The sequence below is a fragment of the Gopherus flavomarginatus genome, chromosome 10 (genome assembly GCF_025201925.1).
Source record: "Gopherus flavomarginatus isolate rGopFla2 chromosome 10, rGopFla2.mat.asm, whole genome shotgun sequence".
NCBI classification, from domain to species: domain Eukaryota; kingdom Metazoa; phylum Chordata; order Testudines; family Testudinidae; genus Gopherus; species Gopherus flavomarginatus.
The window spans coordinates 39,301,788-39,325,687 of NC_066626.1; the positions used below are offsets into that span (position 1 = coordinate 39,301,788).

At 41.5% G+C, this 23,900-nt stretch overlaps 1 protein-coding gene across 1 annotated transcript in view; it reads right to left on the reverse strand.

Moving 5' to 3' along the window:
- Positions 1–746: 746 nt before the first annotated feature.
- MTX2 (metaxin 2) overlaps positions 747–23,900 on the reverse strand; it is a 53,161-nt gene continuing 30,007 nt past the window's right edge. Inside the window, exons 4-10 of the mRNA XM_050969077.1 lie at positions 14,837–14,909; positions 7,603–7,679; positions 6,639–6,731; positions 6,052–6,090; positions 5,489–5,614; positions 4,708–4,784; positions 747–1,278 (exon numbers count right to left, since the gene is read on the reverse strand). Of these exons, the coding sequence (XP_050825034.1) occupies positions 1,068–1,278; positions 4,708–4,784; positions 5,489–5,614; positions 6,052–6,090; positions 6,639–6,731; positions 7,603–7,679; positions 14,837–14,909 (696 nt within the window). The 3' untranslated portion in view covers positions 747–1,067. The remainder of the gene's footprint in view (positions 1,279–4,707; positions 4,785–5,488; positions 5,615–6,051; positions 6,091–6,638; positions 6,732–7,602; positions 7,680–14,836; positions 14,910–23,900) is intronic.

Here is a 23,900-nt window from a genome sequence, read left to right on the forward strand (position 1 = left end):
AGCTCAGTAATTCAAAACTAGAACAGATTGGAGTGAGACAGTCAACACCACAAAATGGCCTGTCAGGTTCCCTATCAAAAATGAGCTAAATAACCTCAATGCCGTTTCCATATCCACATCACAAAACATAAATTTCTGATACCTTTCTTAGCTATATGAGTAGAGGTAAAGGTCTGATGTCCTTTCTTTCCTAGAAGTTGTCATTCTGAGACATCTTTTTGGGACAGCATGTGGAAACTTGCATGGCTCATGCACATGCTGTACCTGTTCTGTGCATTGATAGGAGGCCTCCACACTCCTAGACTGTTCACTTTTCACCTTTCACAAGCATTACAGTCACCTCAATTTTTTTTTTTAATTTCTCAAGACAATACCAACAAATCTTAAAAGTTGCTTTAATTGTATTGCATTGTTACCATTTCATTTAAAGTTAGTGGTATCCTACATCTGATAAAGCTGTAGGCATATTCTTCATTTATCCATCTGGTTTTGAATGCCAATCTCTTAAAAGGACCTAATCACCTTGTAAACACACTGACTTTCAGAGTGCAAACTTGTTGAAGCCTGAATAGAGTAATTTTCATATTACTTGCTCTAACATATAGTCAACAGGTTAATCCTACAGGATGTATTGCAAATTACTTTCCTTTTGTCCTTCTGCTAGGAAGATTTGAAAACAGTTTCTAACATACGAATAAAACTTATTAAAAGATATTTTGAAAGATCGAAGAGACTTTTAAAAACAGTAGTTTTTCATTTCTTTTTATTTTTAATACAGATACAATATTGTTCCAAGGTCACTTCAGTTTAATATTTAATAGCCTATATGGCATTTAATTGGCAATAGCTCAAAAATCATTTCATGTTAAATGTATACAGTGAATTCTATAACACACAAAATGCAGTTTGAACTTCCCTTGCTCCAGAATGTTTTAAACCCTCTTTTGGAAGCTGCTATTACACACTTTTTCATTTCCAAAGCTGCCATCATCATCATCATCATCTGTTAAACAATGAAATCAAAATTGGTTTCAGAAACTGGGCCTCCTCACCACAAAATGAAGCATTTAACTCGGTAGATAACTCTTTGAAGATCTGGATGCAGCACTTGCAGAGCTGTCTTTATCATGATCCTCAAAATAGTGTTGCTCTATTCTCCTGCAAAAGGCCACGAGGTTGCTGTAGTTTTTCACTTTTTCAGAGAGTTCATCACTCGTCAGCTGAGTAGTAAGAATTGTGAACAGATGTCCAAATACCAAAGCATCTAACTCAGTTGGCCTATAAAAGAGACAGGGAAAAATGTGGGCCCCTGGGAGTCAGGAAACACTGAAAACCTTATAAAGAAAACCTACTGTACTCTGATTTTTTTAAATATTAACTCAAAAAACTCCAAGTATTTTCACAAAGTAATCAAACTGGTCATATTTAACCAAATAAAGCTTGAGATTTAACAAATACATGAAACCTTAAATACAGTAGAACCTCAGAGTTATGAACACCAGGGTTACAAACTGACCAGTCAGCCATACACCTTGTTTGGAACTAGATGTAAGCCATCAGGCAGCAGCAGAGACTAAAAACAAACAAACAAAAAAACAAACATACACAGTACAGCACACACTGTGTTAACTGTAAACTACTAAAAAAATAAAGGGAAAGTTTAAAAAAAGATTTGACGAGGTAAGGAAACTATTTCTGTGCTTGTTTCATTAAATTAAGATGGTTAAAAAGCAGAATTTTTCTTCTGCATAGTAAAGTTTCAAAGCTGTATTAAGTCAATGTTCAGTTGTAAACTTTTGAAAGAACCACCAATACGTTTTGTTCAGAATTATGAACATTTCAGAGTTATGAACAACCTCCATTCCTGAAGTGTTTGTAACTGTGAGGTTCTACTGGATTTTACATGTACACTAACAAATTTTGGCCTGAATTCTCAATGTGCTGCTCAGTGCTCCCATTAACAAATTAGGGATTTTTGGGTTGTTGTTTTTTTCCCCAAACAGTAAAGAAGTTACAAAATACCTTTTCATAAAATGCATGCGGAGCCTAGCCACTGACTCATCTGTCCAGCACCAACTGTTCCTCACTTTTTGATCTTGTGGGAAGGGAATCTATATTTCCAGTCTCCTCTGCAGATACTGTGCATAACAAAACTACCCCTTCAAGCAGAATGGTGCTCTTCAAAACAGCAAAAAACTCACACCTCTCCTGGGCTTTTCAGCCACCAAAAATTCCTTGACTAGTGAGAAAAAGTTACTACATGGTGGTAACATTTAGAGCCATCTCTTTTGTGTTAAAGAGACTAAACAAATGGAAACAACACTGTAACTAAAGCCACTACAACCCAAAGGAGAACAGTGATTTCTTGAATATGTCTGCAGTCATACTCATGGCTATGTGTACAAGCCTTCCAGAGCTTGACCTTAGTGAACTTTTTGCAGCACTGGTCTATATGCAAACAAAACAAAAAAACCCAAACAAAACATTTTCCTGAAGTATATTTAACAATTTAGAGCTTTTCTTCACTAATGTCCAAGAACTACATACTAATATTAATAAGCTAGAAGAATATTTTATTAGATTAATTATAGAGAAACTCTATGACTATTTACAGACAACAAACATTTTAAAAATGTAAAGGTTGAAAGCATGTGTTATGGAGTCCAGCTAACACTCCCAAACAATAGCACTTCCTTTACAAAAATCACCTTTATAAAAGACAGTTCAGAATGCCTCAAAATGAATAGTTGCAATACAGCTTCAATTTGTTCTCTACTGCTACGTAATCCTACAGCACTCACTCTCATCCAATTACATTGCTCACCTAACCTTAACTTTGCAAAATCTTTGGGGGCAAAGAGGCGAGAAACAAAATATTACAGCCTGCTAATTGAGACATTTCTCCATCCCCATCTAATGTACTGGGGATCAGAAACTGGGCTCTCTTTGGCCTGTTCCAAACTAACAAGTAACAGCCAGTTGAAGTAAACTTAACCTATGGAAAAAAAACAAACAATACAATTTACAGTTACTCAGCTTTCCAATTCCTCCTTGCTTTCTGATTCTGTGGCATAGCTGGACAAGACAATTGCTTCCTCCCCCCATCCCACCCCCAGATGCCTCCTCTCTGAATCTCACTGGCTCCTTCATATATCCTTGCTTTAATAAGCCTTTAGTTTCCTTCCCCATCTCTATTAGTGTGTAATGTCACAAGCTGATTTTATGTAAGTGTCTTTGTAATTTCCCCATTGTTACCCCACCAAAAATATCTAAAACTGGCCCCCAGATACTGCCATGATCAGGGGAACGTGAAGGCAGCTTTTTTTTTGGTTAAAATCACATACATTCCAAGTGCAACGTACATTCTTTATGTAACTTCATGGTTCATATGCCATGGTGATGGGTGCAGTACATGAATATATTCAACATTAATTACAGGAATATTTTTAGGAAAGTATACGTTTGCAACTGGATGTGACTGACAATAGCAAAGGACATCTGCTGTATGTCAGATTTGGGTCCACGGTGGCTTTTCTGCAAAAGCCCTGAACCGTATTCTCTTACGCAAATTATAGCTGCTACTTTGTAATAAATCCTTTGTGGGGAGAAGACCAGCATTTCCCCACAGTTATATGACTTCACAGGCATCTTCAGGCTAATCCAACTCTTTAAAGTATGTCTACGCTGCAATCCAAGGTATGAACGAAGCACAGGTAGACTTAGCGTTGATATGGAGGCACAGGCTTCCAACATGAGTATTTACGCTGGGTCCCCAGTGTGCTTGTGCAGACTGTGCTGCTATTTTTAGCTATGCTAGCGCCCTTAAAGCTAGTGTGGTATGTCTATCTGGGCTGTAATCACACCTTGGGCTGCAGTGTAGACAAAGCCTTCCCCACCACTGTGTCACTTGAATTAACATGTGCAGGAAGCATGTTTTGATCAAAATACATCACATTCGTTCTGCTTATGGATGTATTGGCGCACTTACACTGATAGGTATCATCTATGAAATGGCAACATATGCTAATGTAATTAAGTGGATTATTACTTAGTTACCTATTAAAACTACAGGTTTTTGGTTTTACATTATATGTTTTTAACTGACAAATCATTGTGTATTCCAGGTGTAGGCAACCTATGGCACGCATGCCGAAGGCGGCACGTGAGCTGATTTTCAGTGGCACTCATGCTGCCCGGGTCTTGGCCACCCAGCTGGGGGGCTCTGCATTTTAATTTATGTTTAAGAAGGTTCATTTAAAATTTTTTAAAACCTTATTTACTTTACATACAACAATAGTTTACTTATATATTATAGACTTATAGAAAGAGACCTTCTAAAAACGTTAAAATGTATTACTGGCACACGAAACCTTAAATCAGAGTGAATAAATGAACACTCAGCACACCGCTTCTGAAAGGTTGCTGACCCCTGGTGTATTCTGTGTCAAGTTAGTGGAAAACAGGATTAAGTCTATAAACACTAGAGAAAATATATGAAATATTTTATGGAAACTTAGTATCTTTTGTAATATTTACAATTACTTAGTAATTTCAGAAATTCTTATATAGGCAATTTATGGATTCATTCCTACATGTTCCTTAACTACTGATAAAGTATTAAAATAAGGCAAAAATAGTCCCCATTCGGCTCTGTTCTGGAGAGTAATATACCTACAGTACATTACATTTCCATATAAAGTAACTTACTGCTTATTGAAGAAATATGGTTGTGTTCCCAGTCTTTGAGCGAGAGCTTGACAACACTGATCTACATCTTCCAACACCTAACCAAACAAAAGATTAGTACAGTACCTAAATAGTCAGATGAGAACACAATTATCTACAAAATAGCTCCCTTATTGCATACATAACATCAGCAGGCATTTGTAATAATTTACTAAATTAACTATGTAGACCATAGATATTTCACAGATTCAGATTACAAATCTTATTTCCAGACCTTAAATGACAAGTATATTGTTGACATAAGGAAAGTTGTTAATTTCCCTATTGTCAATAATTGGGTTAAAATTAATACATTAAATTTTTACCTATAAACTTCTTTGTATTTTTCTTGGCACTCCAAGAACAAATTGCCACAATCCTGCAAAGGGACCCCATTATCTTCACATGGAAATCAGAGTCCTTGGCTGCTAATCCCTTTCCAGGATCATGGTCTAAACTTACATAAAGAGATACTCAGCCCAGAGATAGATATTCATGAGAAAACATCTTTCATTTTCCTCAGATTGTGTGTGTGATTTAAATGTTTATTGCTGTCGAAGCCAGTGACATGGATTCCACAGACAATTGTTTTAAATGTATGGAGTTGCACAATACATATATTTTATGAAACACAGGAAATAAAATATTGTTTTTCTGGAATTTTGACACTTTTGATATTTTATTTATATGTATTTCATTGCTGAGAGATTATTAAAAAAAATAAATAAATGAAGAAGTCAACTCTGGCTATTATCTGACTGACCTGTTCAAGTGATTTGCCAGCCCATCCAATAGCTTTCATCTTACGTCTGACCTCCCATTGTTTCTGATAAGCCAAAATGCGATTGAGAGGCCAAGGATAAGGGGATCCATACCTTGGATGAGTAATCTTTGACAAACAAACAAAAAGACCACAAAAACAAAATCACTTTTTAAAAAAAAAAAAAAAAAAGGCAGGTAAGACTGTATACTGTTATTTACAAAATAGCTATGGTTTTCATGGATCAGAAAGCATTTACAATGGCTTTTGTAAAATATTAAGAAGTTATTCTGCACAGAAATTCATAGTTTGCAGCCTAAAGAAAAAGAAACCATTTACTCTATTACCTTAAAAATATATAAAAACATATCTACTTTGCAGCCAGCTTCCTAAAGTAATGATACATAGCTTCCCTAAAACGTATATGCAAGCAAAATTAAAGTGAAAAGCTATATCATTAATGGTATAAACCTCTATGTTTCATTTATGAGTAGGGACTTGCATTTGTGAGCAAAAGTGTTTTCTCATTAAATTTTAATTAAGATAAATGCTGCAGAACCACTCACCTCCTCTACTGTTGTATCATCACACCACTGAAGATACAACTAGGAAAAAAAGAACACCGTTTATTCTGAAATTTCAGTTAGACTGCACAGAGAGTTATTTCTAACTATTAATGTTTTCTTTTAAGTTAAATTAATAGCATATCCCAAAAATATTTTAAGTATAACAATGCCTTCCATGAACACAAAAGAGAAGTTAATGGTGATGCTTGCAAGACAAAAGCCGGTTGCTAGTTCTCTTTCAGAACAGCCACCGGATCAGATTTGAAATTAAGATGGAGTTCAGAACATGCTACATACATTATGAGTCAACTCTCTTTACATCTACATGTTAGTCTTTATAAACTCACCATTGTTTTGTACAACAAAAAATCAACCTCATTTCATGAATTTTTCATATGACTATGTAAAGAGACCACAGAGAATGTGGAGTTCTGTTCTTGTAAGGACACTAGCCTAGGAGTTGATGAACTATTTCCCAATCTAAGAATTTGAAAATAAAATACATTTTCCACATGGAAAAAAATGCTACATTTTTGCCCACTTATCACCTACTCAGAAAATCAACAAATTATTATGGTTTGCTGTACCTCTGCTGTCAATAACATATTATTGACTAATTCCATGTAGGCTTTCATCTCAGCTTTTTGGACTTCATCCAACCCATCACTGAGTGAATGGCCCTAAGGGGGTAAAAGAATATATAACCCTGTAAGAAAGGATATTACAATATTCAGCTAGGGCTTGAGCCAAAGCCAACACAAGTCAATGTGCTTTAGATCAGGTCTTAATCTCTCTATATAGGTCTCTAAATCATAAAATAGATGAGTAAATATTAGGAAGTACCTTCCATACTAAAATTATCTTCAATATTAAACAGAAAATGTTACACTCCAATACAATGAAACACACATGACAAATATAGATTTATTTTCAGCTACAGAACTACCATGCATTTCTTTTTTAGCTGTAAACTTGATTTCATGGCTTCACTATTACTATGATTTCTTCTGTGCGAAGAAGTAGGTTGATGATATAAACAGTTTATCAAAATAAACTGCTTAATAAGCAGACATTGCTTTACAGGGACAGAAAAGAGTAAAAGCAAATATGAACATATATTAGCTGAAATTTCAAGACTTAAGCAAACACTATGTCTTTTCTAAGAATACTATACTTGAGCGCCAAAAAAGGAGTGCTGTTGTAAGGTCTAGGTTATTTTCCAGCCCCTTGTTAACATGATGAAATCCTGTACTTACAGCTGATTTCTATCATTTGAATAAATGCCAGAGGAAAATATCCCCATCATACCATCACAGACCTCCATTACACCATATTTTCCTTAAGCAAAAGGTTACTCCCTGCATTGGGTTAAAATAGTTGCCATATTGTAAAAATGCAGATACCTTTACATTCATATGAGGGTTTTCTACTTTACTCTCTTAAAAACTAATTATGTCACATTTCATAAGAGTAAGCTAAATGAGTGCAAGTGCTAAAAAGAGTGACTACTGTATTTATCAGTTACTGAGCAAGTATACTTAATATCCTTACCTTGGCTTTTACAAACTGGACTATGGGGCCAAGTTCAGATACTACTTGATTTCCTACACGAATAAAAGGTACTTTGCCTGCAGTGAGATACGATAAATTTTTAGTAAATTAAAGCTTTCTATACATACAGAAAATTATTTTTGAAATTATGGCTTTGAAGTGTTTCAGCACAAAGTCTATCAGATTGTACATGACAGTTAATATGCAAAGTTTCATTTGAGAGACGCTCACAAATAGAGCTTCCCCATGCCTATCTCTTTAGTTCACTTTTATGCTATGGCTTGCCCTACTGATTGGCTTTCATGCGAACGCAGTGGTCCCCAACTTTTTCACCATTGTGGTTCCCTTACCCCATCCCCCTCCCACCCACCCAGCCCCAGGAGCTAGGCCAGGAGTGGGGACATGGCTCGGGGAATAGAGCGGTGGACAGGAGTAAGGGGGCCATGGCCAGGGGTGGAGGTTGGAACTGGGAGCCTAGCTGCAGCCATAGGGTGGAGGCCCGAGGTGGGGCTAAGGCTGGGTGCGGAGCCAGGGTGGAGGCCGGTAGACAGGGCTGAGGCTGGGTGCAGAGCTGTGGCCAGGCCATGGGCGGCGGGGCAGGGGCAGAAGCAGGGGCTGTGGCTGGAGGCGGTGCTGGAGCAGAGCTGGAATGGAGTAGGGCTGCATGGTGCTCCTTCCCTGACCTCTGCAGGGGCTGGCCTGGGCCGCACCATGCCCCCCGAAGTTTCCTTCACACACCTCTAGGTGGACATGCCCCGCAGTTTGGGTACCACTGCTCTAACGAATATTTGCAAGTTATTGTATAAACTGATAGGTCTCAATCCATTAATTAAATCGTGCTTTGCTGGGAACATTGATTGTTCAATGTTTCCACAAAGCACAACTGTGGAAATCCCAGGGAAGTAGATAGAGCACTTGGCTGCCTTTATGAAACACCTATTTGACAGATACCATCTTTAAACACCTTTACATACACAGTGCTATGTAAATTTAAGAAAATTTAGATTATATATAATATGTATTTTACATATTGTTATTTAATCACCTCAGCATGGAGGAAAAGACGTTGGACATTTTTTATTTTACATTAGTAAACATAGTTCACTGAATATAATGAGAGACAATAATGGACTTTGCCCTTAAATGAAACAATTCTCAGTACACAATAGGCTCACAATGAGAGACAAGGAAAATGAGGATAGCAAAGTGTGTCTTCACAGAATGTTTTAAAAGAATAAACCAAAGTCAAATATTATGTACAGGGTTTTTAAAAGTAATATAATTTGAAAGATATTCATGAAAATATTAAGAAGTCCAAACAGATCCCAAATGCACAGAATCTACTGCTAGACCTAGTTTAAATAGAGTTCATAACAACAGCAGGTTCAGTCATGGTCTCTATCATGAGATTCACTCCTCTCTGATTCACAGTCAGCCTAAGGGGAACAGATGAGGTACACTGCATCAACAAAAACCTCATCTGCATCTGTATGATGAAGTATTACAATAGAAATGCAAGGTTTTCTGAATTGCAAAAACTCTGTGGTTTACATTGCTGGCATATAAAGATGATCTTTCGGTATTCCTATATCCACAGTCAGCATTTGACTCTTTCAAAAGGATTTTCTAGTTGTGGAAAGTATCATTACAAAGTGTCCTACACAAATGTGGAGATGCCCGTCTGAAAACCACTACAATTAGTTTGAGATTTTTTACAGGAATGAAAACCTTTTGCGAATAGCCTGGTTTGGTTGGAATTAATTTTCATGTTATTAAAATGATACTGAAGTAAACAAACAGAAAACTGCAAACAAACTGTAGAGGCTCTTAGGACAATAAATCACCACATTTATACTCCTAGCTGTATTTAAAATGGAACCAGCATGACAAATAGAGTATGCTAGATGTGATCACTGCAGCACAACTCTCATCAGCCCATGTCAGTCATACTCCTTTCTGCATTATTTAGACAGTGGTATAGAAAAAAAAAGGCTTCAGACAAGTTATGGTGTATTAGATAATAGCCAATGTGACTGGGAGAAAGGGAGTGCAGGAGAGGGAAAATACAAGTATCACCACTCTTAGGGCTTGGCTACACTTGCAGTTGTGCAGCGCTGGGAGTTACAGCTGTCTTCATACAACTGTGTAGGGAAAGCGCTGCAGTGTGGCCACACTGACAGCTACCAGCGCTGCAGTGTGGCCACACTGACAGCTACCAGCGCTGCAGTGTGGCCACACTGACAGCTACCAGCGCTGCAGTGTGGCCACACTGACAGCTACCAGCGCTGCAGTGTGGCCACACTGACAGCTACCAGCGCTGCAGTGTGGCCACACTGACAGCTACCAGCGCTGCAGTGTGGCCACACTGACAGCTACCAGCGCTGAAGTGTGGCCACATTCGCAGCATTTGCAGCGCTGTTGGGAGTGGTGCATTGTGGGCAGCTATCCCACAGAGCACCTCGTCCCATTTTGGCGCCGTGGGTTGTGGGAAGGGGATGAAAGTGTGGGTCATTCACTTCCTGTCCCAATGCCCTGTGGTGCATTGCTTCACATCCCAGCAGTCACTGTTTTTCCGTCCACGTTTAGCGCCATTGTGAGACTCCCAATGGTTTCTGTGCAGCGCGATTTCTGTGGGAGATGGAGCCCAAGCTGCTGAGGACTTTGCTGATGAGTGTCGCCAGCACATCACAGTTGGCAGTTGAGCTATTCCTTCAGCTCCAAAGTGACAGTGAGGAGTCCGACGATGATATCGATTCGCCTGACGCGTATGACACTAAAGTGCTTTTGGCATTAACGGAAATGCTCAGCACCATGGAACGCCGCTTTTGGGCTCGGGAAACAAGCACTGAGTGGTGGGATCTCATCGTCATGGAAGTCTGGGATGATGAGCAGTGGCTGCAGAACTTTCAGATGAGAAAAGCCACTTTCATGGGACTGTGTGCTGAGCTCGCCACCACCCTACGGCGCAAGGACACGAGATTGAGAGCTGCCCTGTCAGTGGAGAAGCGGGTGGCTATTGCAATCTGGAAGCTGGTAACTCCAGACAGCTACCGATCGGTCACGAACCAGTTTGGAGTGGGAAGGTCAACCGTTGGAATCGTGTTCATGCAAGTTTGCAGGGCCATTAATTGCATCCTGCTAAGAAGAACCGTGACTCTGGGAAACGTGCAGGACATTCTGGATGGCTTTGCACAAATGGGTTTCCCTAACTGTGGAGGCGCGATAGATGGGACGCATATTCCTATTCTGGCACCACCCCACCTAGCATCCGAGTACATTAATCGGAAGGGTTATTTCTCTATGGTTCTCCAAGCGCTTGTAGATCACCGTGGGCATTTCATTGACATTTACACAGGCTGGCCTGGAAAGGTGCATGATGCACGCATCTTTCGGAACAGTGGCCTGGTCAGGAAGCTGCAGGCCAGGATTTTTTTCCCTGACCAGAAGATCACAGTAGGGGACGTCGAAATGCCCATTGTGATCCTTGGAGACCCCGCTTACCCGTTAATGCCTTGGCTCATGAAACAGTATACAGGGAAGCTTGACAGGAGCAAGGACCGGTTCAGCTACAGACTGAGCCGGTGCCGACTGTGGAGTGTGCTTTTGGCCATTTAAAAGGGCGCTGGCGTTCTCTTTATGGGAAGCTAGACTTAGGGGAAAGCAGCATCCCTGCAGTTATATCCGCATGCTGTACCCTCCATAATATTTGTGAAGGGAAGGGTCAAACATTCAGGCAGGAATGGACGTCCGAGATTCAAAGCCTGGAGGCTGAATTTGCACAGCCACAGAGTAGGGCTACTAGTGAGGCCTAGCACAGGGCTACAAGGATTAGGGATGTCTTGAGGGGGGAATTTGAGGCTGAAAGCCAACAGTAATGTTTGGTGCCTTGCACGGGAGTGAAGTGCAGCGGTTACAATGATTTGCAGTGTCTTTTTTTTTTCCCTGGGCTACGGTATCTTACACTTTCTGCAATAAAGAAAATTGTTTCGAAAGCCACAAATTCATTTATTGAAAAGAAAATAACTAAAAGGGCAGAGGGGTGGGGTGGTGAACTGTACAGTCAGAGGTTTGAATATGTCCTGTCTGGAGTGCTGTGCAATGACTGCTGCACTTCAGGATGAAAACGCTGCATGGTGACGGGGGTTGAGTGCAGAGGGAAGGGTCAGATAGTTCTCAGGGCTGGTAGGTGAACGTACAGGTGTTGGGGGCAGCTGCTGGTGGTAATAACCTGGATGCTGGAGAAGGGGGTTTTGAGCTGACATTGGGGCACAAGGGAAAGAGCTTTGGGACTGGGAGGGGGCCGCACGGTAGTGCTCTGCCTGCATGGCTATGAGTGACTGGATACAGTCCGTTAGGCACGTCAGGATGCTTATCAGCTGCTTCGTGCTTTTCTTCTTAGCTACTGCCTTTCTCCTGCTTTCTCTTTCCCTCTAGTACTGCATTTTTTCCCTCCAGTCCTGGAGTTTTTTACTCTCTCTGGCAGACTGATTCATAACTGCTTTCACCATATCTTCTTTGCTTTTTCGTGGCTTCTTTCTCAGGTTTTGTAGCCTTTCAGCAGTCTCTGATCCAGCCAGTGGGGTATTCAAGGACACTGTTATTAGAAAGACAAAAATTGAAACATTTAACCGAGAGGCAGCATTGTGTATAATCACAGTGAAGGAGTTTACAGTCTCACTTTAGCATACTTTCCACATACCAACCAGAGCACAGAGACCACACAGCAGCGAAGAAATGGTGAGTAACGGGGAATAAGTGCAGGAGTTAATTAATCCTGAAAGATATCTCACTGTTGCGGGTCACCTGGGAAGGGGGACTGATTGGGTCAGGGCTGTACTGGGGTTTCATTGCGTTGGGGAAAGCAAACTGCTGCAGGGGGACCTACACTGAACACTATCCCAACGTTTTCCACAGGAGTTAATCCTGGAAGATATCTCGCTGCTGTGGGTCACCTGGGAAGAGCGGGAGGGTCTTCTACAGCAATGCGGATTCCGCCTTGGCCCCTATGCAGCTTGCCTGTGTGCACCAATGATCCCCCACCCCTCACGGCACAGTGGCGCGGACGCGTTAGCCTGACTGGGAGAAGGACCACAGTGGCTCTCCCTATAAACTTGCGCAAGCGCATTGCCCACGCTCTGGCAGAAACTTTTGACGAGATTACCGAGGCCGATTACCGCGACGTGATAGACCACATCAATGGGCTATTCCACATATAGGCATGCATGCATGCAGCAATTACCCCCACTCCTCTCCCGAAACATTTCCATCCTGAAAATAAAAGCTGCTTACCGGGAACCCGCTCCTCTGCTTCTCCTTCATCAAGTTCCAGCTGCTGCGACTGGCTACCTTCCTCCTGGCTTGAGAAGAGCTCCTGGCTGCATGCCTCCTGGGACTGCGGGGTGTCTCCCCCCACCCCAGTACCCTCACTCTCAGTTTCCTCCCCCAGCTCCATCTTCCCCTCCGCTCCCCACTCTGAACTGTCCATCGTGGTCATCGGATTGGCAGTGGGGTCACCCCCAAGTATTGCGTCCAGCTCCTTGTAAAAATGGCAGGTCGTGGGGGCAGCACCTGAGCGGCGGTTTCCCTCGCGGGCTTTGCAATAGGCACTCCGCAGCTCCTTTACTTTAACCCTGCACTGCACCGCATCCCGGTCATGGCCCCTTTCCAGCATGGCCCTTGAGATCTGCCCATAGGTATCGTAATTCCTACTGCTGGAGCGCAGCTGTGACTGCACAGCTTCCTCCCCCCAAACACTGATGAGGTCCAGCAACTCGCCATTGCTCCATGCTGGGGTTCGTTTGGCGCGTGGAGGCATGGTCACCTGGAAAGATTCACTGATTGATTGCACTCCACACCTGGCTGAGCAAACAGGAAGGGAATTTTTAAAATTCCCGGGGCATTTAAAGGGCGGGTCACCTGAGGCCAGGGCAGTACAGTGCGAACTGATGAGCAGAGTGGCTGAACATGCATTCTGGGATACTTCCGAATACCCCGGAGGCCAATTACAGCGCTTTTGGTGGCCACACTTAAGGAGCAGCGCTGCATCACCAGTGCTGCAATCCTTATACCCGAGGCAGAGCAGGAGCACAACCAGTGCTGCAGCCAGGGAGATGCAGCCCTGTATGTGCCTTCCAAGTGTGGACGGTGAGTAAGTTGCAGCGCTGGTGGTGGGTTTACAGCGCTGCAACTTTCCAGTGTAGCCAAACCCTTAGTATCTTACATGTAAGATACTGACTTGTTTCTACAAGGAGTCAGCCCAATGGGTTTATTTTGAAAGGCTGATTAAAAAAAAAATCCTGCTTTTGCTACAAGAACTGTACTGTTTTCAGTGCTACCAATCATTGAGATTTTTTTAAAGCATTAATTAAAGACAGGATTCCAGCTGATTTTCCTCTAATACCAAGAAGGAGAAGCAGAGCTAACCATGCAGTATGCAAATGCAAAGACCCACGTACGCAGGCATTTTTACTGCTCCATGCTTGAATCAAAAATTATAAAAGTAGCTTAACTTAACTCACACAAATGGATCCTAATGCAATGAAGAATTTTAGGATATCAGAACTGTGTTGTGCATTCAACAATTTCTTTTCTAGTAACCTTTTAGATGAGAGTGTATAGAAATTCCCAACAGAGTTTGGGATTTTTTTAAAAAAACATCAAACACTGAACTTGCATTTTTTGCAAACAGTCTTTTGAATCAGAGGAGGACTTAAGTACAACACTGTTCAAGGTACTGACAGTTTATCCATGATCTGTCCGCAATTATTAACATGCTGTCAATCACCTTCCAGCTAAGATAACAAAAGACATTTCTTCCCACCCTTAAAACAGTGGAAAATGGAACATCATTCATTGGTCAACAGGGTATCCCCAGGGGTATGTTCCTGGAGATCAGTAGAGATACTTCTGCATACAGAAACCTCTGAGCTTGAGAAGGCCAAGAGTCCCTAGGCATTTTTTGAGAGTGTTACCACCAGACTTTTAAGTAACCGAGGGTGTGAATCCACTGTATGTCCACTGCATTTAAAAATGTGCAATACAGTACATTTTAAAAGTTTGTATTTGATTTATCTCATTTTCTATAGAGAAAAACACAGTAGACTAAGGAAAAAAAATAAAGAGGCAACCCACATACACCAGCACTGACTGGCTGTTATCTGCAAGATGAGGTGCTGTTGCCATGGCATCAAAACATAGGTACTAACACAGTAATTTAAATGAACACCACACTTACCAGATGGGGACATATATTCTGCATTTGCTCTACAAACCACCTGGACTGGCAGATTGCACATTTGCAAAAAGGCCTGAAAACAAAGAGGAGCACAGAAAAAGGAAAACACGTATTAGCTGATGGCAAAGCATGGATTTGTTTTAAATATATTAAACTAATACTTAGCGCAATGTTTATAAAGTACAGGTATCTGTATTCTGTTTTAGGGAAAATAGAAAAGGAAAGAAAGAAAAAATATAAAACTTCATTGGACAATAGTGTATAAGGATATTGTCCAAAATCATTAGCAAGAATTCTTTTGTCTAATAAAGTTACATCTGTTTTTCCCATTTGATGGTGGCATTTGACCGCCAAAGTTACTGTTGTTTATAAGTCACTAATAATCAGTTTAAGTGACATTTTTGCCAACCTGAACATTGGAGCACACATCTTTTGTGGTTATTATTGACTAATATGTTTAGAGAACAAGCACCAACATGTGCTGCTACATCTCTAGCATATTTTTTTTAAAAACAAAACACACACTTTTTTTAAAAAAAATCCTTCCCCTGCCATATTTTCACTAGCCAACATTTTCACAATTTTTGCTTCGCAATTCTGCTAGATTAAAAGGCGGTGTTTATTACCAGTAGAGTTTACTTGAATTAAGAGTATAGTTTACCAACCTAATTTTTTTTATATCTATCTATAACCCTGGAAAAAGCTATTTCCACAGGATACTAATTTTTATCAGCAGTAGTCATCATTATAAAATACTTAGATAGTTTCTGTGTAAGAACAAAATAACTTTCACAAAGTAACTCACACTTTCGATAGTGAGAGCATGGCAAGTATAAATAATCTCTCAAAGTCAGTGGTTAGGCACGTAGTTAAATCCTGTTGGGTATTTGGTATTCGCCTTTGCCAGTGAAAAGGCCAAAATCTCAAATTCCAAATCTGAAAGCTATTAATCCAGAATTGAGCCCTTCACTACTTCTGAACAAAGGCAGATACAACTAAATTAATTTTAAAAAGAATCTATTACACATAAAAGAAGTTTTACTATGATTTTAAGGACAGTATATGGACTTAACATGCATGCACAACAGCTTCGTTAACATAGCAGACCACTAGGGTCTATCTGTTATATTGTGTGACATTGGCAGACCAGGTTTCAGCTCATGCCAGGGTCTCCACGTCTCAACTGAACACTGGCAAATACACAACTGGAATCAGTCTGGCTCACCTGTGTATTAGCATGAGGATATATAAGAATGTGTTTCGTGTTTACACTTTATTGAATGCTTGTGAGTTGCTGCACATATTAATCTCACTTATAGCATCTGTATTTTGAAAGGTAATATTTAAGAATTTGTATTGTAAACTTCTGTGACTGGAATCACCAGACAGGAGAGAGACATTAACTAGTGTAAAGTACTGTTTTCCAACAGAAGGTGTTGCGTCCTGGCCAACAAGGAAATCCCATCAACACCAGACAGACTATTGTGGAACATTAACAAGAACAAAAGTTTGTGATGCTCTGCAACCCTCCTACCCCACGAAGATGAGTCATGCATGTAAATTCCTGTCCTAGCTGAGTTTGCAGATCAGAGCACAAGGGGGAAGGGAATGAAAAAAAACCAACAAGAAGGAACTGTATCTCAGTGCTGCTTGGACTCTAGGGGAAAAGGTTTTCTAAGCACAAGCAGGGAATCCCAAGCTGCTTAGCTTGGGTTAGCCCTAAAGGACATACAGAGCTTGCTTACTACAGAAGCTTCTATTACCTTTTGAAACTTAATATTGTAACTCTTTTGTGTATAACGTTTACCTGCTTTAATCTTGTAAATAACTCATTTTAAAAGATAACAGGATTGGCTACAAGCATTGTCTTTGGTGAGAGACCTACGGTGCAATTGACCTAGGGTAAGCATCTGGTCCCTTGGGGCTGGTAGTAATCTGACTATTGCTGTGATCCTTGGTGTAAGGGACCATCTATCACAAAGGTGGGCTTACCTGGCTGGCAAGACAGTAACCTAGGGGACTGTCTGTGACTTCACCTTAAGGCTGTTATAGTACCTGAAGAGCTCTAAGTATAGAATTCACAAACAATTTGGGGTCTGTGCCCTGCTTCTTACCAGTCTGCTCGGTACTTGAATCACTGCAGAACAGTTTGACTTATTGATTAAAGTGAAAAAGGCTATTTCTGCTTCAAAGTACACAGCCCCCAAGGAAAGAAAAGTGATCCTTTCTACCTTTATTTTGGAAACAATTCCAGGCTGAGAGGCATGTATATTTTTTGCAATTGTCTCAACTCTACTGAATGAAATGTTTCTTGTATTAAAAGACAAATTAACATGCATGAAAATAAACTCTAACTAAAGGTAAGATTGTCACAAAAAAAATCAAGAAAAATTCAGATCTTGAATTGGTACTTGCCATGTTGCCCGCTCTGCACAAGTGCGCCATCAGTGTGTGATTTAATGTACCAAATATTCTGCAATAGTCAGGCATTAGGGGTAAAGTTTAACACACAGCTTTATATTTTTGGCCAAACAACTCTTCTTTCTTTATTATAATTACACTTCAGTAAAAATATTGAAATTAGGATTAATTTAAGAACGCACTTCCAAGCTCTGGTTTCCTTCTCCTGATTTAAGGCAGAGGCTGGGGAAATTTTGCTCTCATGTTTTGTGGCTAGAATTATGCCAGAGAACTTAGAAAAATATGTTTCAAATCAGTAGAGACTATATTAAAACACCATCTAAACTAATAGCATTTCCTTCCCTCCACTTCATTCAGCCTCCTACAAGAGTTTAGTTTGGGAATGAAGAATAAAGTTAGACCACTGATCTTTGGTAGGACTGGGGAAGAGTGAAGTTAAGGAAGATAACCAGCAACCCACTGGAAAGATAGGAAAAGCACAGAAACTGAATGAGACACCCAGAAAGGAGGTCCCCTCACAGACTGCTGGATGATGGTTTCTCCAGCCACACGGTGAGAAGGCAGCAGGAAGGAGAGCCTTTTACCCCCAGCCAGAGGACATCCAGGAGCTGGGACAGTTGCCAGGAACCAGCTTCTTCCTTGACCACTGCACCAAGAGACTGAATCAGCATCCTTAAACTCATCTGGTTCCCTTCTGCTGTGAAGAGATATGAGGAGATTGCTGCTTCTAGGGAGCCAAGCTCTTATATGGTAACAGTCCTACCTCAGGGATAAAAATATCTTCACCCATTTGCTCTCATCATTGCAAAAAAACCCAAAAAACATCCACTCAGCTACCTGTCAAAGGCAGTCCTTCTCTCCTGTTTTCCTCTGCTCCGTTCAGCTCCATTCCCCACAAAACAGCACCAGGACTGTTGTCTCATCCTCATCCCCTTCTGCCTAAGCACCCTGGTTCTGCTGTATCCTGCCCTAATTCCTGTGTTCAACCAGGAAGCAGAAGCAACGGCTGGGAAATAAAGACAACCCCAGAACTTATTTAAAAAATGGATTGAAACCTTCAGCATAAGCCTCCCAATACCAAATAAGCTATTAGAAGTCATAAAAGCCTTTAACGTATAGGGCATTGGTCTTAACTTTGAATTTCCTTTCTTTATTATTCTGGGACTATATGTATTTTTTTTTAAGTACCTTTGCATACAAATGGGCCCATTCCCTCTCCATAAGGTCATCTAAAAAGACTGGTGCATAACGTATTTTTAAAAACCCGATATGCAAGGTCCACTAGAGAAGGGCCTAAATGTAACCCCAAATACAAACACTCCTGAACCTGGGGAGAGTATTGGCCCCATATGTACTAGTTATCTTATGAACTAATTAAAAAACAGGAATTTGGTTTTAGATTCTATGTACTGGTAGAGTAGGAGTACATACAGAATTTTAGACACAATATGCACACGAAATATACATAGGTTACTAATTTTGCATGGCTTTCAAAGCTGTATCTGGGCATGCAGGAATGTAAACTGCACTCAGTCAGCAATACTGCATTATAGTGTTAACAGTGTACATCTCAAATGACAGCTTCGAGAAAGGTTGTATTTCAGGAGCAAAACATTCTTAAATTAATTTATCACACCTCAAATCCATGCTCTTACTCCCTAGCTGTTTATTTCCTTCTTGAAAAGTAACTGAAGTTTAATTTTGTCCAGGCTTGCCACAGTAATTCCCTTTGCAATAGGGCACTAAATTAACTTCAGGAGTCTACATCTAGCCGGAGGTGAATTTTTACAGCTGCCATGTGCTGTTCTCAAAGCTGGTTCTAAAGCAAGTGTGCCTGAATTATCCTGGAGTTAGTGCAGCAAGCAAGTCATCTCAAAGCTTTTAAATGTAGTGGTACATGCAAGGATGGGATTGTATACCAAAGAACTATCACTGACCTTTTCAGGTCTGAACAATGTAGCTACAGGGCTGGTGCAACCATTTAGGCAACCAAGGCTGTCACCTAGGGCACTGGGATTTGGGGGGCGCCATTTTCTTCGGCAGTGACCGTGGCGGCCAGATATCGGAAGCTGGGGCGGGAGAGCGCAGGGAGGGCCGCCTGCAGCAAGTAAGGGGGGTGTGTGGAATGCAGGGAAACTCCTCGCCCCAGCTCACCCCGGCCCCGTCTCCTCCCCCTCCCCCTCCCCAAGCACACCGTGACTGCTTCACTTCTCCCGCCTCCCAGGCTTGCGACGCCTAAGCTGATTGGTGCTGCAAGCCTGGGAGGTGGGAGAAGTGAAGCAGCCACGGCATGCTCAGGGAGGAGGCAGGGCAGGGGTGAGCTGCTTCACTTCTCCCACCTCCCAGGCTTGCGGTGCCAATCAGCTTAGGCACCGCAAGCCTGGGAAGCAGGAGAAGTGAAGCAGTCACAGCATGCTCGGGGTGCTTGTGTGCAGAGCAGGGATGAGCTGGGGCGGGGGGGGGGGTGCCTCAGGGCGGAGGGTAGGGGTTGGGGAGCTGCCGCAAGGGGGGCCCCTCAGGGAGGAGCGGGGGAGCTGCGTGGGGGGAGGGCGCCTCAGGGCAGGGGTGCAGGGGGGGGGGCGCAAGGTGGAAGTTCCACCTAGGGCGCGAAACATCCTCGCACCGGCCTGTGCAGCTATACAGACAAATTAGTAGTGCAGACCAAGCCACAGTCTTTTCCTTGCAGAGATAGACCTCACAAGTGTAAGCCAATAATTAGGGAGGCTTTCCAATGGGGAAAAAAAAATTCTACAAAATTAAAGCTGATCGTACAAGCAGCAATGACCATCAGAATTAGATAGCTCTTCTAATTCTTATTTTGCCAGATCTTAGCTTCAGATAAAATTAACTGGATTCATTCATCCATCCAGCCTCCCTCCTGCAGTGCTCCACTCTACAAGCCTTAGAAGCCTTATGGTTTCCCCTTTCCCAAAGCTTTAGTAGGTTCCCCCTGTTATGTTATTGACATGCACTGTGACCGTATAGATCATTGTTGCAACCAGGGTCCTATGGCTGCACCAGGTGTACAGAGGAGGTCAAGTGGGGTGTCTGTGGAAAGGTTGTAGTTTGCTGGTCATGATTATGCTGTCTATTTATGTGTATCATTTTTTTATTTGAAGTTACGAATATTGGCTATGTACTTGCATCTCAATATGTTTGATTCTAAGTAGCCCCAGTGAAGCACTTGGTCAGCTTCTTGAGAAAGGACTATTCTCGGTAAGCACCCAATCAAGAAACACTTAACTGACAATGGACTTTGGGAGACGCCATTTCACGTCTGAGCTTTCCTGGGAACGTTCAAACTAACATGTAAACAATGCCATTGGCCTGCAAAAAGTTGAATCATTCATGGACATGTGACTTGCCCAGGTGACTACAAACTCCATCTTGTTGCTGTGACTTTGCACAGAAGAACAAGGGGGTTTCTACCCACAAAAGAGAGAATATAAAAGGCCCTCGAAGCCTCTCCATTTTGTCTTCAGCTGGCTCAAGTGATGGCCTCTCCACTCCCAAGAGATGCCTGAAAGAAGCTGGAACAAAGGACAGTAACTACGGGGGTGTGAGTGATTGCTGGATCCAGACTAGGAAGGAGTCCAATCTGTGAAAGAAGCTTACTGGAACATCTCTGGGGGTGAGATTTCATTTGTAATCAGTTTCTTAATGCATTAGGCTTAGACTTGCGTGTTTTGTTTTATTTTGCTTGGTAACTTACTTTATTGTGTCTGTTATTACTTGGAACCACTTAAATCCTACTTTTTATATTTAATAAAATCACTTTTGTTTATTATTGAATCCAGAGTAAGTAGTTAATACCTGGGGGAGCAAACAGCTGTGCATCTTCTCCTTATCAGTGTTAAAGAGGGCGGACAATTTATGAGCTTACCCTGTATAAGCTTTATACAGAGTAAAATGGATTTATTTGGGGTCTGGATCCCATTGGGAGCTGAGTGTCTAGGAGCTAGAGGCAGGAGCACTTGCTAAGCCATTTTCAGTTAAGTCTGCAGCTTTGGGGCTCATGGTTCCAACCTGGGTCTGTGCTGGAGCAGACTGGCGTGTCTGGCTCAACAAGGCAGGGTTCTGAAGACCCAAGCTGGCAGGGAAAACGGGCTCAGAGGTAGTCTCAGCACATCAGGTGGAAGTCCCAAGGGGGTCTCTGTGACCGAACCTGTCACACTCCCATCCTCTACAAGTGTGAGCAGAGTCATTAGATCTCAACAAGCCTTAGGTCTTGCCTTCAATTATAGGCAGTGGGTGGCAAGAGCTAGAGGAGACTCCAAATCTCTGTATAGCTGTACCAGGGCCATGAAGAGGATGGCAAAAGAGTGTCCCAAGAGAAGGGAGAAATCCTGCGGCCCCATGTTTAGTGGCACCAGATCCAGAAGGAGACAAATCTGCTTTCTTTATAGAATCACAGAACTGGAAGGGGCCTTGAGACGTCATCTAGTCCAGTCCCCTGCACTCATGGCAGGACTAAGTATCTAGACCATCCCTCACAGGTGTTTATCCAACCTGCTCTTAAAAACCTCCAATGATGGAGATTCCACAACCTCCCTAGGCAATTTATTCCATTCTTTCTTAATGTCCAACCTCAATCTCCTTTGCTGCAATTTAAGCCCATTGCTTCTTGTTCTATTCTCAGGAGTTTGAGAAAAACAATTTTTCTCCCTCCTCCTTCTAACAACCTTTTACATACTTGAAAACTTATCACGTCCCCTCTCAGTCTTCTCTTCTTCAGACTAAACAAACCCAATTTTTTCAATCTTCCCTCACAGGTCACTTTTCTAGACCTTTCATCATCTCTCCAATTTGTCCACATCTTTCCTGAAGTGTGGCGCCTAGAACTGGACACAATACTCCAGTTGTGGACTAACCAGCGCAGAGTAGAGCAGAAGAATGACTTCTCGTGTCTTGCTCACAACACACCTGCTAATGCATCCCAGAATGATGCTTGTTTTTTTGCAATAGTGTTACACTGTTGACTCATATTTAGCTTATGGTCCACTATGACCCCCAGATCCCTTTCCGCAGTAGTCCTTCCTAGGCAGTCATTTCCCAATTTGTATGTGTGCAACTAATTGTTCCCTCCTAAGTGGAGTACTTTGCATTTGTCCTTATTGAATTTCATCCTATTTACTTCAGACCATTTCTCCAGTTTGTCCAGACCATTTTGAATTTTAATCCTATCCTCCAAAGCACTTCCAACTCCTCCAAGTTTGGTATCGCCCGCAAAAGTTATAAATGTACTCTCTAGGCCATTATCTAAATCATTGATGAAGATATTTAACAGAACCAGACCAAAAATGGATCCCTGCGGAACCCCACTCGTTATGTCCTTCCAGCATGACTGTGAACCACTGGTAACTATTCTCCTGGAACCAGTTTTCCACCCACCTTATAGGAGCTCCATCTAGGTTGCATTTCTCTAGTTTGTTTATGAGAAGGTCAAGCAGACAGTATCAAAAGCCTTAATAAAGTCAAGATATACCACGTCTACCACTTCCCTCCATCCACAAGGCTTGTTACCCTGTCAGAAAAGGCGATCAGGTTGCTTTGACAGAATTTGTTCTTGACAAATCCATGCTGACTGTTACTTATCACCTTATTATCTTCTAGATGTTTTCAAACTGATTGCTTAATTATTTGATCCTTTATCTTTCTGGGTACTGAAGTTAAGATGACTGGTCTGTAATTCCCTGGATTGTCTTTATTTCTCCTTTTATAGACTGGCACTATATTTGCCATTTTCCAGTCTTCTGGAATCTCTCCTGTCTTCCATATGACTTTTCAAAAATAACTACTAATGGCTCAGATCCTCAGTCAGCTCCTTGAGTGTTCTAGGATGCATTTCATCAGGTCATGGTGACTTGAAGACATCTAACTTGTCTAAGTAATTTTTAACTTGTTCTCTCCCTATTTTAGCCTCTTCTGATCCTATTTCATTTTCACTGGTATTCACTGTTACACATCAAATCACCACCAACCTTCCTGGCGAAAACTGAAACAAAGTAGTAATTAAGCCCCTCTGCCATTACCACATTTTCTGTTTTTGTCCCTGCCCCCTCCACACCCCACCCCCATTGAGTAACAGGCCTACCCTGTCCTTGGACTTCCTCTTGCTTCTAATGTATTTGTAGAATGTTTTCATTACCCTTTATGTCTCTAGCTAGTTTGATCTCGTTTTGTGCCTTGGCCTTTCTAATTTTGCTTCTACAAACAAACTTGTATAGTTTGTTTATATTCATGCTTTGCAATTTGACCTAGTTTCCACCTTTTGTAGGACTCTTCTTTGATTTTTAGATCATTGAAGATTTCCTGGTTAAGCCAAGGTGGTCTCTTACCACTCTTACTATCTTTCCTACGCAGTGGGATAGTTTGCTCTTGAGCCCTTAATATGGTCATTCACTATTCATAGTGGGGAGGTGAGGTGACTGACACATTTTTCACAATCTGTGTAATATCTTCCTAATCAAGAATTTATAAACATTCTTAAGGTGCTGAGAATTCTTATTTTATGTGCCAACCAATTAGTCAAGTGCCATTAGACACACAGCTAGCATGCTTACAATGGATGGATATAAAACCCAGTATAACTTAACTTAAAAATTTGCAGCACATTAATATCCCACCTTCACACACTACCATT